Here is a 15886-nt window from a genome sequence, read left to right on the forward strand (position 1 = left end):
TCATTTACTTAAATGTTTCACTTTTCATTTCCTTGTCTCTGAACTGAGGATAGTAATTGTACTTCTCGAATTAGGTTTTCTAAGGATGACACAAATTAGACCCATTAGTGATATAGCAGAATTCCTGGTATACACCAAGTGCTCAGTACACATTAGCTTCATCGCCCCTATTAGCCATCATTACCACCACCACGAGTTCTTATATTTGTAGTACAGTGTCTGAGACCTAGGAATACTCGGTGGGTGGGTGGTGTGCACTAAGGGGGTGTACTATCCAAAAGGGTCCTTAGGAAAGCAAAGCGTGCTTTTGCTGTAAGCATTCTCATTGTGTCTGTGTTTGGATTTGGGTTGGAGTTACCAGATTTCTTTCAAGCATAGGAAGCCTCAATTGGGAACATAACTAAGGTGAATTCTGAGCAGATATGTTGCTCCAACATTTACAATTCCCACCTTTGGCTATACTGATGGCATTTAAACTCTCAAAACTTTCTGTGTATTCATATCAGATGTTGGAATGAGCACATTAAACAAAATTCTAACAATCCTTCCCAACAAATGAACACGCGACTTACTTGAGCAGCATCTTGTTCTCTTGTCTTTATGCAGCCCATTGGCTGAAAACACAAAGGCAAGAAAACAGCTTGTTTTTCCTTCAGGGTATTAGGAAAATGAAACGTTAGAATGACAAAGCATGTGAATATTGATGTCCCCTATTACAGCGCAGGGGACAATTCTGCTGTGTCTTTGGCCATCGTTCAAGCCAGTCAGAAGGACCAGGGTCTCTATAACTGCTGCATCAAGAACAGTTTTGGCAAAGTGACTGCTGAGTTTAACCTGACAGCTGAAGGTAAACCTCAGCTTTTGGGTTTCAGGTGAAAAGCCCTGGCCCTCCCAGGTCAGACGGACAGCTGTACTGATGCCAGTATCTTCTTTGTCTTCTTCTAGTTCTCAAACAGCTCTCCAGCCATCCGGATATTAAAGGTAAGCAGTTGCGAGCTGGCCTGTCAGTGGAGATGGCTTCTCGCAGAGTTGTGCATTGGGTTCTTATTCTGTTCTCTGGACTCTTCTAGCCAACTAGGGAAGGGTTCGGGAGTGACTGGATTTGAGTGACAACTCAGGAGCCACTTCCATGGGGTTGGAGGGCCACCCTCCCTGTTATCATTTCCATAGGCTGCAAATGCCCAGAAGTATTTATGAAAGCGCTTGGATTGCAGTGGTGCAGTTGTTGGGAACATGTGGAGGGGAGTTTGGATTTGACTCTTCCCTTAAATTTCAGACTTTCATTCAACTCAGCTGCTTGAGATTTTTCCAGCTTCTGACACTTAAAAAGCATGTTTTGTTTCTTCAATTCCTTTTCTCACCTGAGCAGAGAGACCCAAGTGTCTTGAGTATATTAACCCCATTTGCTTGCATTTTAATGAAATGAAAGATGGGTCTTTGTGCTTTCTTTTGGCACATCTGGTGTCACAATGGCCTAACAGCTGCTGCTCCTGAACACTGGTCCCACCCCTCGGCCGTCCACTGAGTTTCCCACAGCTTGGAGAATCCATGCTGGCTATATATTTCCTCTTAGGGGAGATTATCACCCATGTGCTCCCTCTCATTCATACTCACCCCTGCTGGATGTGCTCCCTAGGGAGCAGTGAGGCCTGGTTATGTAGAGTTTTCTAGTTCCTATGGAATAACATACTTTGCATGACTAATTTTATTTTATTTTATTTTTTTGTCTTTTTCATTTTTATCGGTACCAGGGATCGAACTCACGACTGCCTGCTTGCAAGGCAGGCACTTATGCCGCTGAGCTAAATCCCCAGCCCCTGCATGACTAATTTTAAACTATCAACCTGATCATAGGTTGTGGAGGTGGGAGAAAAAATGCCTACAATTGGCTCTCAGAGACACAGTAAGCAAGAGTAAGCCAGCTCCAAACATCACTGCTGGCCTGTCTCACACCATGCTACCATGACACTTAGCATAGCCTAGGACCTGTGGTTAGTTTTGGGGACACATGGATGCCATTTTGATGGTTAAATTAGGTTACTGTCTTAACGATGTATTGCATGTTCTGATTTTCAAAGCAAACAAAACTCCTGAAATCCCTGTGTAAACAGGACAATAGAAAGAATCACAATGCACTAATATCTAGTACATGAAAAGGAAGAAACTGGGATTACAACTTGGAAATGGTCTAGCAAGGGTTGGGAGTATAGCTTCATGGTAGAGTACTTGCTTGGTGTGTCCAAGGCCCTGGGTTCCATTCCCACATGAGGGAAGGGAAGAGGAGGGAATGGAAGGGTTAGGGTTCAAGGGAAGGGAAGGGAAGGGAAGGGAAGGGAAGGGAAGGGAAGGGTCGGGTCCAGCAAATATTATGGTATTTATTTCAATAAATTTATAGGCAGGCTAAGGTTTTCACAGATGTGTTCAAGTGCTAAATGCCTGCCTTCAGTATGTACTATACTTGTGGGGGTATAATTTAAACTCTTTACCCCATTTCTGCTCCATATCCTCTAAAGTCAAGTGCAAGAATCCTATTCTGTCTTCAGGAAACAATTTTCAGAACTTTTCTGTTTCATCAGGCTCTTAGCATCAATTGGAAGCCTCATCTCAGATACTTGGTGTGACTTTGTTAGTTTAGGTTCGCCTAAACTCTGTCATCTCTCAAGGTTTACACCAGTCAAGAATGAGATCCCATTGGGCCCCGTGACTTCCACCATAGCATTTGGGTTTGAGCCTGGAGACATTACTTTTATCCAGCTTGCACCCCTGTGACTTCAGATCCCAGTTTCACTGACTTACTAGGCTGAGGAGGCCACACCTGGTCCTTTAGATGAAGAAGCCGAAATTTACTTTTAATCACCCTTTTTATATGAAAGAATCTTTCACTAAACATTCTATTCCTTTAATTCTCTGTAGGAGTAATGAATCACATTTTACAAGCAGTCTCTAATTTAAAAACTAATAAAACCAAGCTGGTGAGAAAGCCTGAAATAAATGATGGGCCAAATAAAACACAAAGTAGCCCAACATAATGATGTTATTAAATGTTATGAGTGTGTTCACAGATTGGGTTTTCCCCATCTCACTGGCAGTGAGGACTGTGGGTGGCCACATGAGTTCTCTTTGTGCTAAAGACTTGGATTCTGCTATATACAGGTGTAGCAAAGAACCTAGATGAATGTTTTGCTCTCCCAATACTCACTGGCATAGGTGTGCTTGGTTGGTTTTGATGAGTCTGTCCTGGTTCTCTCTAGGACCTGCTAGACCTCAGGCAGCCAGGAGACGGGTCCTAGCTGCACTGTACTCTACAAAGCTCCCAAAAAAGTTCCGCCTCCTTCCCCACCCGAGACTTACCCTGCCACTTTCCTGTTTTTCCTGAAACTCCCTCTCATGCTCCATGTTCCTGTTACCTGAATCATTCTTCCCAGAGAAGACACTGATCTAAATACTGAATTCTTATTGTCACTGCTTACTTTCAGTGAGCTCTATGGCTGTAACTAAGATGATTCGCTCATTAATGGTGACATTTCAGGCCTGGCTACCAAAGACATCTGTGGACAGCAGGTTCTCTCAGACATTCTGCAAAGTTGCAAGACTGTACATACCTCCTCTGCACAAGGAGGTGACTTCAAACTAAAAGTCCGGCTCTTTTCTCGCAGAACTTTTCAGAGACAGCGAACAAAACTAGGACTTTTTTTTTCATGGTTTTGTCCTTTGTTAAGTAGACTTTTCTGTTGGTACTTGTACACAGGATTGCTAATTGTATCGCATGTAACACTGTACATGTTTTCCCTGCCTATTTCTAAGCATATGATCTCAAACAACTTTTGCCTTTAATGGACTACACTTGATTGTGTGTACATGGGGTGCTGGGGATCAAACCCAAAGCGTGGCATAGACGAAGCGAGCTCACTGCCTCATCTGCTTCTTCAGTCCTTTCAGTGATGCGTTTGTGGTGGCACATCCGCGTCCCCCAGACTTTTGCTAGCCTCTGTAACAGTGTTTGAAGCATCTTTCTCAGTACCCTCTTCCTTTTGGTAGCTTCTAGTTCTTCACTTAGTTTTTCTGTGTGAAAGTTCTACATCAACTTCTTGTTTCTTTCTGATAATAACCAAGCCTAGGCATCAGCTAATATTCTAAAATTAGGACCAATCTCCTTAGCTAATTACCATAGGCTACTCCTTTTTTTGAATGGGAGTTCAACTCATGGTCTTTATGCTAGGCTACATTTCTAGTCTCTTAAAAAAATTTTTTTTTTAAAAATTTTGTACCAGGACTTTGTTAAATCACTAAGTTGCGCAGGCTCAGCGCAAACTTGCCTTTCTCTTTCTCCTGCCTTGGCCCCCAGAGTGTGGGGTAATATGCATGCTCCAGCATGTCTGGCTACTCTTAAGGCTTATGATTTGAAAATATTTTATATGAAGAGAGAAATGTTTCTCCAAACACTCTATATAAAAACATAAAGTGGGGTTTTCACATGAGCCATGATTTATTTCTTCTTTTAAATATTTGGAAAGATGTCAGATTTCATCGGTGCTGAGTAGTGGAAGATGTTTCTAAAAGTTTATACAATCTTGTTTCATTGAAAGCCATCAATTTCCTTCTCTCAATAAATTAGCAGTCTTTGATTATCTCAAGCTCAAAATGAAGTCTCCTAATTTAATGCATTGTCATCTGAAACCTGCATATAATCAACTCGATAAAATGCAGCTGCTAGGAAACTCAGGCAACAACTGCATTTCTTTTTAGAAAGAAATTCATACACTAGCGCTTTTTTTCACTCTTCAAAAGCATTTCTTTCTACTTTTTGATTCTAGTTTTTGCCTACTAATTTCTGATACACATTATATACTTTTCAATGGAAGTATTATCACCCCCTGACAGCAAAAATTTTACTCTTTTGTGTCTAAGGTACAAGTACTAGTAAAGTACAAACATATGCACACACTTACAATGATATTGTATATATATATATCCTTGAAATATTTAAATATCATGGGAGATCAGACAGAAAAAAAAGGCCCCAAAAGATTCCTGGAGGAATAATACTGAAAAGATTAAGATGATGCTATCGCTCTTTTAAAAATGGTGCTGGAAAAGCTGGCTTTCCACATGTCAAAGACTAAAACTACACCCATGTCTGTCACTATGCACTAAACTAAAATGGAAATGAATCAAAGATCTAAACAGGAAAACTACCACTAAATCTACGGGAAGATAGAATGGGTAGAACTTTTGAAGATATAGATGTAGGCAAAGACTTTATAGACACAACACCAATCCCAAAGGAATTAATCATAAAGAATCAACAACTGGGATCTCATCTGATTAAAAAGCTTTTGCAAAGCAAGAGAAACCACCAAAAAAGTGAAGAGACAACCCACAGAATGGGAAAAAATTTACCAGCAGTTCTTGTTTTAAAATTTTATTTAAAGAAAATAAAAACCAAAATAGAAAAAAGGGTAGAAATAATACAGAATTTCAAAAAAATAAACAGTAACAAATCACTAGTTGATAAGTTACATACTGTCATCTTAGAAATAATTGTTCAAGTTACAAAATTAAAGCATAGAAAGTGGACATTCGAACAGTGAGACTGCAAACAGTTTTGTTCAATGATCCAACAAAAACTTAGTAATATGGTCATCTATTTTACACACTTAAACATACATTCAGTTACATCCTTTAGAGCATTTTCTTTTCCTCTTTTTTTAATAGTAGCTATTACACATTTTGGGTTTTATTACTCCTACATTTATTATTACTTTTTACACTAGAGACACAATGTGATATTTATAAATATAATTCTTATTTATTTCACTTATGAGGGTAGTCTCAAGTTGCCTTCATTTACTTATGAAGGCCTCAATAGCATCTTTTTTTATAGCTGAGTGATACTCCATTGTATAAAAATACCACATCTTTTTCATCCATTCTGCGGTTGATGGGCATTTTGGTTGTTTCCAAGATTTAGCTATTACAAATTGTGCTGCTATGAACGTGGGTACACATATATCACTGTGACATAACCTTTTTAGTTTTTCTGGGAAAATACACAGGAGGGGAATAGCTGGATTGAATGGAACTTCGAATCCTAGTCTTCTGAGGAATCTCCATACTGATTTCCACAGTGGCTGTACCAGTCTACATTCCCACCAACAGTGGAGCAGTGTTCCTTTTTCCCCATAGCCTCACCAATATTTCTTGATGGCAGCTATTCTTTCTGGAGTGAGATGAAATCTCAATGCTGTTTTAATTTGCATTTCTTGAATGACCAGTGATGATGAACATTTCTTCATGTATTTATTTGCAATTTGTATATCTTCAACTGAGAAAGATGTGTTCATCTCAGATGCCCATTTTTGGAAAGGGTCTTTGAATTTGGGGGGCTTGATGTTTTTCAATTCTTTATATGTTTTGGATATTGGTCCTTTGTCTGAGGGATTGCTGGATAAAATTCTGTCCCATCCTGTGGGTTTTCTTTTCACTCTGTTGATGATTTCTTTTGAAATGCAGAAACTTTTCAATAATATGAGATCCCAGTTGTTGATTCTTTGAAGTGTTTCCCATGCAGCTTGCATTTTGTTCATTAATTCTCTGCCTAACCCTATGTCTCCAAGACTTCTATATACCTTGTCTTCCAGTAGATTTAGTGTTTCTGTTTTAATATTTAGATCTTTGATCCATTTAGACTTTAGTTGTGCGTGGTGATAGGCACGGGTCTAGTTTCAGTCTTCAGCATGTGGACAGCCAATTTTTCCAACACCATTTATTAAAGAGGCTATCCTTCTTACAGTGAACATGTTTAGACCCTTTGTCAAATATCAGGTAGCTGAATGTTTTCATAGTTGTGTTTGCATCTTCTAATCTGTTCCACTGATCCTCAGGTCTATTTCTTTGCCAGTACCATGCTGATTTTATCACTGTGGCTTTGTAGTATAGTTTCAAGTCAGGAATTAAGATGCCCCCTGCCTTGCTTTGTTGCCCTGAATTGCCTTTGCTATTCTAGGTTTCTTCTGTTTCCAAATGAATTTTAGGACTATTTTCTGTAGATCTGTGAGGTATGCTAATGGTATTTTTGTTGGGATTGCATTAAATGTGTATAACAGTTTTGGGAAGATGGTCATTTTCACAATGCTGGTTCTTCTTAGCCAAGAGCAAGGAATATCCCTCCATTTTCTAATACCCTCTTCAATCTCCTTTCTTAGTGTAGTATAATTTTCAGCATATGGGTCTTTTACATTCTTAGATAGGTTGATTCCTAGGAATTTCATTTTATTTATTTATTTATTTATTTTTATTTTTTTATCTTTTTCCTTTTTATCGGTACCGGGGATCGAACTCATGACTGCCTGCTTTCAAGGCAGGCGCTTATGCCGCTGAGCCAGCCCCCAGGAATTTCATTTTTTAGATGCTATTGTGAAGGGCAATATTTCCATAATTTCTCTCTCGGTGAGTTTTTTGTTTGTGTACAGGAATGCTATTGATTTTTGAGCAGTGACTTTGTGTCCAGCTGTACTACTGAATTTGTTTATTACCTCTAATGGAGTTTTTTGGGTCTTCTATATAGAGTATCGTGTCACCTGCAAATAGTGACAATTTAACTTCTTCTTTTCCTATCTTTATTCCTTTTATTTCTCTCTTTTGTATGATTGCCCTGGCTAGTATTTCTAGAACTATATTGAATGGGAGTGGTGATAGTGGACATCCTTGTCTTGTTCCTGATTTTTAGAGTGAAAGCTTTCAGTTTTTGGTCATTTAGTATAATGTTGGCTGTTTGTTTGTTATAGATGGCCTTTATGAAATTGAGATAGACAGTGTGTATTCCTAGTTTCTGAAGAGTTTTTATCATGACCATGTGTTGGACTTTATCAAAAGCTTTTTCTGCATCTACTGAGACGACCATGTGGTTTTTGTTTTGGGCTCTGTTGATGTGGTGTATTACATTTATCGATTTGCATATGTTAAACCATCTCTGCATTCCTGGAATGAATCCCACTTGGTTGTGATGTATAATCTTCTGATTTGCTGCATTCTGTATGCCAGTATTTTATTGAGAATCTTTGTATCAATGTTCATTAGGGAGACTGGCCTATATAGTTCTCCTTTTTGGTTTGGTCTTTCTCTGGTTTTAGTATCAGAGTAATATTTGTCTCCAGGAATGATTTTGGGAGGATTGCTTCCTTTTCAATTTCATTGAAGAGTTTGAGGAGTATTGGCATCAAATCTTCCCTAAATTTCTTGTAGAATTCAGCCATGAATCCATCAGGACTTGGGCTTTTCTTTGTTGGTAGGTTTCTAATTATGTTTTCAATTTCAATAGCTGATATTGGGGTATTCAAAGTTGCTGTATCTCCTTGGTTGAGCTTTGGTAGTTCATATTTTCTAGAAATCTGTCCATTCCTCTGTGTTTTCCACTCTATGTGAGTAGAGATTTTCAAAGTAGGTGTTCATGATCTTTTGAATTTCCATGGGATCTGTAGCTATTTCCCTCTTTTCAGTCCTTATTGCGTGAATTTGCATTTTTTTCTTTTTAAATATATTTTAGCTTTTTTATTTTAAAGATAATAAAATCCAACAAAACAAAATGGAATAATTCCAATAAAAAAAGCAGTGAAATTAGTACAGAACTTTGAAGTAGGATATAGGAAAACAGCAATAGTTATCATAGTGTATGTTGTAATCTTCACGAGAGTTGTCCATTCCATCAGGTATAGCAAAATCAATCAAGCAAACAAACAAAAACCAGAATAAAAGCAATCAAAACAGAATATTGAATAAAGCAAAACAATCAGAATAAAACAAAACTGTGAAAAATATTGGATTTCAGAAATAAGATAGAAGAAATCCCTCATATTTGCTACACTGCGTACTGTTATCCTTGCTCAATGCTCAGACCACTGGCTCCAGGCCTACAAAGTCAACCAAACAATACAAGCATTCAGTTGCTTTTTGTACCGCAGTTGCTATCAACTCAGCCTTTCCTCTGAACCAGCTGGTTGCTTCCCGGAGAGAGGAGGTAGTGATTCTCAGTCTGCATGCCTGTCAGCTCATGAGGGGTGCTGACTTTTCTCTTCCTGAGCCCTGCGTGGCTTTCACAGCTTACCAGAAAGGCTGGCTAGTTGGCTTTTTGGTGGGGTCCTCCCAGTCCCAGCATGGCTGATTCTCACAAGGCACTGACATCTCTCTTCCTGGGCCCCACATGGCTTTGTTCAACATATTTTTTCAAAGAAGCCATTGATTACTCTCTAGATGATCTTTGCTCATGATGTGGTTTCTTGGCTACCAGAAAGTGATGTCAGTAGTTCTCTTTAGGTATTTTCCAATGCCATTTAATTTAGAGAAACAGTAATGAAGAATTTAATTTTTTCAGTTTTATTTCATACCATTAATACTATTTTCAATGAAATTATTTTTTCAAAAAAGATGACTGGTATATAAACCATTTGTGATGACTAATTTTTAGTTGCAAAATTGACCGAATTAAGGGTCACTTGAAAGCTGGTAAAGCATTATTTTTAGGTATATCTGAGAGGGTGTTTCTCATAAAGACTAGCAATTCAAAATTAGTGGGCCACATGAGAAAAACTGCCCTCGCTCGATGGGCAGTCATTAATCAGTAGAGGACTCAGATAGAATTCTTTTTCTTGATAAGGTTAGCTAGAGGTTTGTCAATTTTGTTTATTCTCTCAAAAAAACAGCTTTTTGATTTGTTAATTCTTTATATTGTTTTTTAAGTTTTAATTGCATTGATTTCTGCTCTGATCTTTACCATTTCCTCTCTTCTATGAGCTTTGGGTTTAACTTGCTCCTCTTTTTCTAGAAGCTTGAGATGAAGCATTAAGTTGTTTATTTGTGCTCGTTCTGTTTTCCTGGTATGACAATTTATTGCTATGTATTTCCCTCTTAAGACCACTTTCATTGCATCCCACACATTAGAGTATGTTGTTTCTCCATTTTCATTGAATTGTAGGTATTGCTTTATTTCTTCTTTAATTTCATCTGTAGTCCACTGGTTGTTCAGAAGGTTGTTATTTAAGTTCCATGTGTTTACACAGGTTTTGCAATTTCTTTTGCTATTAATTTCCAATTTTGGTGTGCTACGGTCAGATATTACACATGGGATAATTTCAATATCTTTGCATTTACTTAAGAATGTTTTATGGGGTAATATATGGTTTATTTTGGAGAATGTCCCATGTGCAGCTGAGAAGAATGTGTATTCTGATGTGGTTGGGTGGAACACTCTGTAAACATCTACTAAGTCCATTTGCTCACAGGTATGATTCAGTTCTATTATTCATTTGCCCACTTTTTGTCTAGTTGATCTATCTCTTTGTGACAATGGGGTATTAAGATCCCCTGTTATAATTGTGTTCTTGTGTATTTGATTTTTCATGTCCAATAGTATTTGTCTTATATAGTTGGCTGCTCCTGTGTTTGGTGTATGTATATTATAATTGTTAGTTCTTCCTCTTGAATTTTTCCACTAATGAGTATGTAGTGACCTTCTTTATCTCTTTTATACATTTTAGGTTTGAAGTTCACGTTTTCTCCAAATAGAATAGCTAACCCTGCTTTTTTCTGGGTTCTTGTTGCATGGAATACTGTTTTTCAACCTTTGACTTTTAATCTATGAGTTTCCTTTTGGGTCAGATGTGTTTCTTGTATACAGCATATTGTGGGATCATCTTTCTTGATACATTCTGTCAACCTATTTCTTATGATAGGTGAATTAAGCCATTTACATTTATGGATATAACAAATATGTACTGGCTTGACTTTGCCATGTTATGTTCCAGTTGTTTGCTTTCTGCTTTTCCCCTGTTTAACTGCTTGTCCTACCTGGTGGTTGCTTTCTGTTGTTGATCTGGAGATTGTGGTCATTTTTATTTCTACCTAGTAGGTCTTTCTATACTCTTTCTAGGGTTGGTTTTTGGATATGAATTTTAGTTCTTCTTTGTCATAGAAATATCTTGTTTCTCTATTAAATTTGAAAGCTTTTCTGGGTACATCAGTCTGGGTTGAAAGTTGTTTTCTTTCAGGGATTAAAATATCTCACTCCAAGCTCATCTTGACTTGAGGGTTTGTGCTGCAAAGTCTGCTGTGATTCTAATGGGCTTTCCTTGATAGGTGAGTTATGACTTTTCTCTAACAGCTTTTAGTATTCTATTAATATGCTGCATGTCTGGGATCTTAATTATTATATGTCTGGGTGTAGATTTATGTTGGTTGTGATTGTTTGGCATTCTATATGCCTCACTTATCTGCATATCAGATTTTCCCCCATGTTTGGGAAATTTTCTGCTATTACTTCTGTGAATAGCTTAGTTATGTCATTTGCATTGACCCCTGCATCTTCACTGATGCGTATTAGTATTATATTGTTTCTCTTGGCATCATCTTGAAGCTTCTGGATTGTCATTTCATGCTGCTTTGTTATTTTTAAAAGTTCTATCCTTCCCTGGTCACTAATTGTAATCTTGTCTTCAAGGTCCAAAATTCTATCCTCAGCTTCATTTAAATGGTTTTTCCAGCTTTCAATAGAATTTTTGTTCCTTGGATGTCTCTTTGAGTTTGTTTCATGAATTCTGCTTGTTTTATATATTGTTCTTTCAAGGTTTCAATTAGTTTCCCATGCTCCTGTACTTTTTTTTTTTTTTATCTATTTCTTCTTTAGCTATACTGAGCAACTCCTTTACCCAGGTTGTTATTTCTGTCTTTACATGAGAGATTACTTATAATTTGATTTCCTCTATGGCCTCATGGAGTTGTTTTTTATTTCACTTGCTATCTTTTCAGAGATTTCTGGTGCATTACCTTTAAAGTTCTCTATTTCAATATCTCCTGTACTTGCTCCTGATGGACTAGATGTTTGAGGTTGCATTTTGCTTTTTTGAATTGCCATTTTCCCCTTTCAGGTTAATATTTGGTCTGTGATCCCACAGTGCCAACTGTTGGTAATGTGTATCTTGGGTTCCTACTGTAAGATTGATGTTTGTCCAATTGACTGGTCCCACAATGAAGAGATGGGCCAATCACCTGACTTCCCATTGCAGAGCCTGTTGGGCAAGTCTTATACTAGGCTGACAAGCCTAGGAGTACTGATGGCAATCAACCCCTAGTTCCTGCTGTTATTATGTCTTCAGGTTGTTCAGAGTTACCAGATCTCCCTGTTTATAGTGTTTGTCTCATCTGGGACTCTACTGTGTCTCTGGGTGTCCCACAAGCCCCCTTAATTTTCTTCAGGTAGAGGGAGGCCTTACTGACACCCTCCTCAACCTACCTGATATTCTCTGTGTGAAGGAAGGACTCACCCACTCACTTGCCAAGCTTGCCAATGGCCTACTTCTGGAGGAGGCTTTGCTGTTGCTCCTGTTTACCCACTGAAGGTGGCATCTCTATTCCTATTTTAGGGGCAAACTCACCTCACTGATAGAAGCCTGCTGAATTCTTCTGTTTGGATGAGCGGTTATGAAATCTCCCCTCTCTACTACTGCATGGTTACTCCACTGCAGTCCAAGGTTCCTGGGGCAGTAGGGGAGTCGAAGATCAATAGCAATACTATGTCCAGGAGGTGGGGACGGGGTCCCCGATGGCAGCAGTGGGACTGTAGGGGTGTGCGTGGTGGGCTGGAGTTCCTAGGTCCTGAGGTGGGTGGCCAGGACTAGGGAACATGGGAGAGGCCTGGTTCTGGCCCGGCCCATCCACATCTCTGGCTGAAGTTCTTGGGTCCCTTGAGGTGGTCTGCTGGGACAGTGGGGGTTGTGGGAGGTGCCTGGGTCTAGCCTGGCCCTGCATGTCAAAGGACTAATATCTAGAATATAAAAAGAACTAAAAAAAAAATCAGACCCCTCAATTTAAAGACCCACTCCAAAAATGGGCATCTGAAGTTTCTTCTCAGATGAAGAAATAGAAACCACAAATAAATATATGAAAAAAGTTCAACATCATTGGTGATTTGAGAGATACAAATTAAAACAATGCTGAGGATTCCCTCTTACTCCAGAAAGAATGACTTTATCAAGAAATCAACCCATAACAAGTGCTGGTGAGGTTATAGGGATAAGAATCTTTCTCCACTGTGGATAGGAATATAAATGGGTCCATCACTATAGAAATCAGCATGGTTAAAACCTAAAGCTAGAGGTTCCACTTCTTGATCCAGCTATTCCCCTTTTTGATATCTTTCACCCAAAATTGAAAGCATCTTACTGCAGTGATGTATGCACACCCATGTTTATAGCGGCATGATTTGTAATAGCTATAATCTTGGAAACAGCCCAAATATTCATCAACTGGTGAATGGATAAAGATTTCTTTTTATACAATGAAGTACTACTCTAACAAAAAGAAGGATAGACCTGAGACATTTCTAGGTAAATGGATGCACTTGAGACCATACTCTTAAATAAAATAAATCATATATATTCAAATATTTCCTGGTTTCTGTGGTGTGAGAAGCCAAAAGGTAACTAAGTACCAAAATATATAATAGAAATTTGGAAATAGGAAAAAAATGTTCAAACAAGAATAAGATCTTGGAGGGGGGGGCAGGAAGGAAGGGAAAAGAAAGAAGGGAATAGAATGAAAAGACGGAAACAAAGTTTTTACAAATAAGGAAGAGAGGATGGGGGAAAAAAAGAATCAAGATATATCAAGAAGATATAGTTCAGTAGTAGAGTTCTTTTCTTGCATGCACAAGACCCTGGGTATGATCCTGAGCACCACAGGCACACAGAAAAACTGTATATATATATATATATATATATATATATATATATATATATAGATGTGCAGATACAAATTCTAAATGATAAATGTTATCATCATGTATATCTAAAATGTACTTGTAGAATTAATGTTTTTTAAATTTTATTTAAAGAAAGACAACAAAACAGAAAATAGGTAGAAATAATATGTTCAGAGAAAAAAATAAACAGTAAGAAACCACTAGTAGATGTTTACATATTGTCCTCTTACAAATAGTTGTTCAAGATACAAAAATGGAACATGTAAAGTGGGAATTCAGACAGCGAGACTGCAAACAGTTCTGTTCAACTATCCAACAAAAATGTAGTAACATGGTTGGCAATCCTATATACTTAAAGATACGTGCAGTTATCTGTATCTTCACTTATGCTTAAATTAAACAAACTAAAGCAGGTTAAAATAATTCTGAACAAAGAATAATAGTATTGCTGGATTTCACATCATGACACTCCATGATCAGCACTGGGTACTGTAGTGTCTTTTTTTTTTTAGTTTTCTTTAAAGAAAGACTAAACAAAACAGAAAATGGGCAGAAATAATACATAATTTCAAAGAAAAATATCAACAGTAAGAAATCTCTAGTTGATGATTACAGATTGTCTTCTTACAAATACTTATTCAAGATACTAAAGTGGAGCTTATAAAGTAGGGATTCAAACAGTGTAATTGCAACCAGTTCTGTTCAACTATCCAACAAAAACTTAGAAATATGGTTACCAATCCAATACACTTAAACATACATGCAGTTATCCATATCTTCAATTATGTTGACATTGAATAAACCCAAGCAGGCTAATATCACTCTGAACAAAGAATAGTACTATTGCTGGGTTTCACATTATGACCCTCCAGGATCAGCACTGGGTACTTTAGTGTCTCTTTTTCCTTCAAAGTATCTGTTCATTTCATCATTTGTCATAAGATCAGTTCTCATAAACTGTTCATAGGTTCTACACATGCATGAGCCTTAACATGTATTTCTACCCTTTCTATATAAGAGGGAGAAACAAAACAAAGTAAGACAAAACAAAACCTATTCCTATAAATGCATGAAACGAAATAAACATATAAGACCATTGTACAAATCATTCTACCATAGTTCCTGTGTTGTCTCTTGTTATCTCCAATAGAATTGGCTATATCATCAGACATAGTATAATTGAATATATCAGTACATAACATTAATAAAAACACAACTTTGTATACAGTATAGAACTTCAAAAACTGGCAGTTATCAAACCAGAATGTGTATTGTTAAGTCTTGTCATCCTTAGTGTAGTTGATCTATACTCTCAGACTTGATATTATCAATCATTATCAGTTTTGAATAAAATCTTCTCTGCCTCATTTCTGTTATGCTCTTTTTTTGCCAGCAGTTATCTGCTTATCTTCTTCATTCTGTTTTCTGCTCCATTCATTGAGGCCTCTCTGCCACTGTTCCTGGAATCCTAGTACTTTTCTCTCTCTCTAGAATGCCCTGCAGTATTCTCTATAGAGTTGAATTGATGGTTGCAAATTTCCCAAGTTCCTCTTTGTCTTGGAAGCATCTTGTTTATCCATTAATTTCTAGAGACGGTTTAGCAGGGTATACCAATCTGGGCTGGAGGTTATTTTCTTTCAGGACTTAGAATATTTCACTCCAGGATCTTCTGGACTTGATGGTTTGTGTCAAGAAGTCTGCCATTATTCTGATGGGCCTTCCTCTGTAGGTTATCTGTTTCTTGTCTCTAACAGCTTTTTAATATTCTGTTCTTATATTGAATTTCTGGGATCTTGATTATTATATGCCTGGGTGTAGCTGTTTTGGTTGTAAGTGGCTGGAATTCTGTATGCCTCATGTATCAGAATATCATTTCCTTTTCCTATGTTTGGGAAGTTTTCCTTAACTATTTCTGTGAATAACCTTTGTAGTTTCTTTGTTTGTACCCCTGCTTCTTCATTCACATTCTTTATTCTCAAGTTGTAGATCCTCTTGTCATATTCTAGCCTTTGCATTGTTACTGCTTGTTTCTTTGTTATTTTTAAAAAGTTTTCCCTTTCATACTCCCATACTGCAAAATTGTCCTCCAATTTGGATAATCTATCCTTAGTTTCTTTCAAGCATATTTGCCATCTT

At 37.6% G+C, this 15886-nt stretch overlaps 1 protein-coding gene across 2 annotated transcripts in view; it reads left to right on the forward strand.

Moving 5' to 3' along the window:
* The window catches only part of Alpk2 (alpha kinase 2), a 130135-nt gene that overhangs the window by 84610 nt on the left and 29639 nt on the right, over positions 1-15886 (forward strand). Inside the window, exons 6-7 of one of the 2 annotated variants that reach the window (XM_013157240.3) lie at positions 720-847; positions 946-981. In XM_013157240.3, coding sequence (XP_013012694.2) covers positions 720-847; positions 946-981 — 164 coding nt within the window. Of the gene's footprint in view, positions 1-719; positions 848-872; positions 982-15886 lie in introns of those variants that run through there. The other variant, XM_063231558.1, reaches the window with a different exon arrangement.

This window comes from Cavia porcellus, unplaced genomic scaffold, assembly GCF_034190915.1.
Source record: "Cavia porcellus strain 051 isolate PalLab524CR breed Dunkin Hartley unplaced genomic scaffold, mCavPor4.1 scaffold_20, whole genome shotgun sequence".
NCBI lineage: Eukaryota > Metazoa > Chordata > Mammalia > Rodentia > Caviidae > Cavia > Cavia porcellus.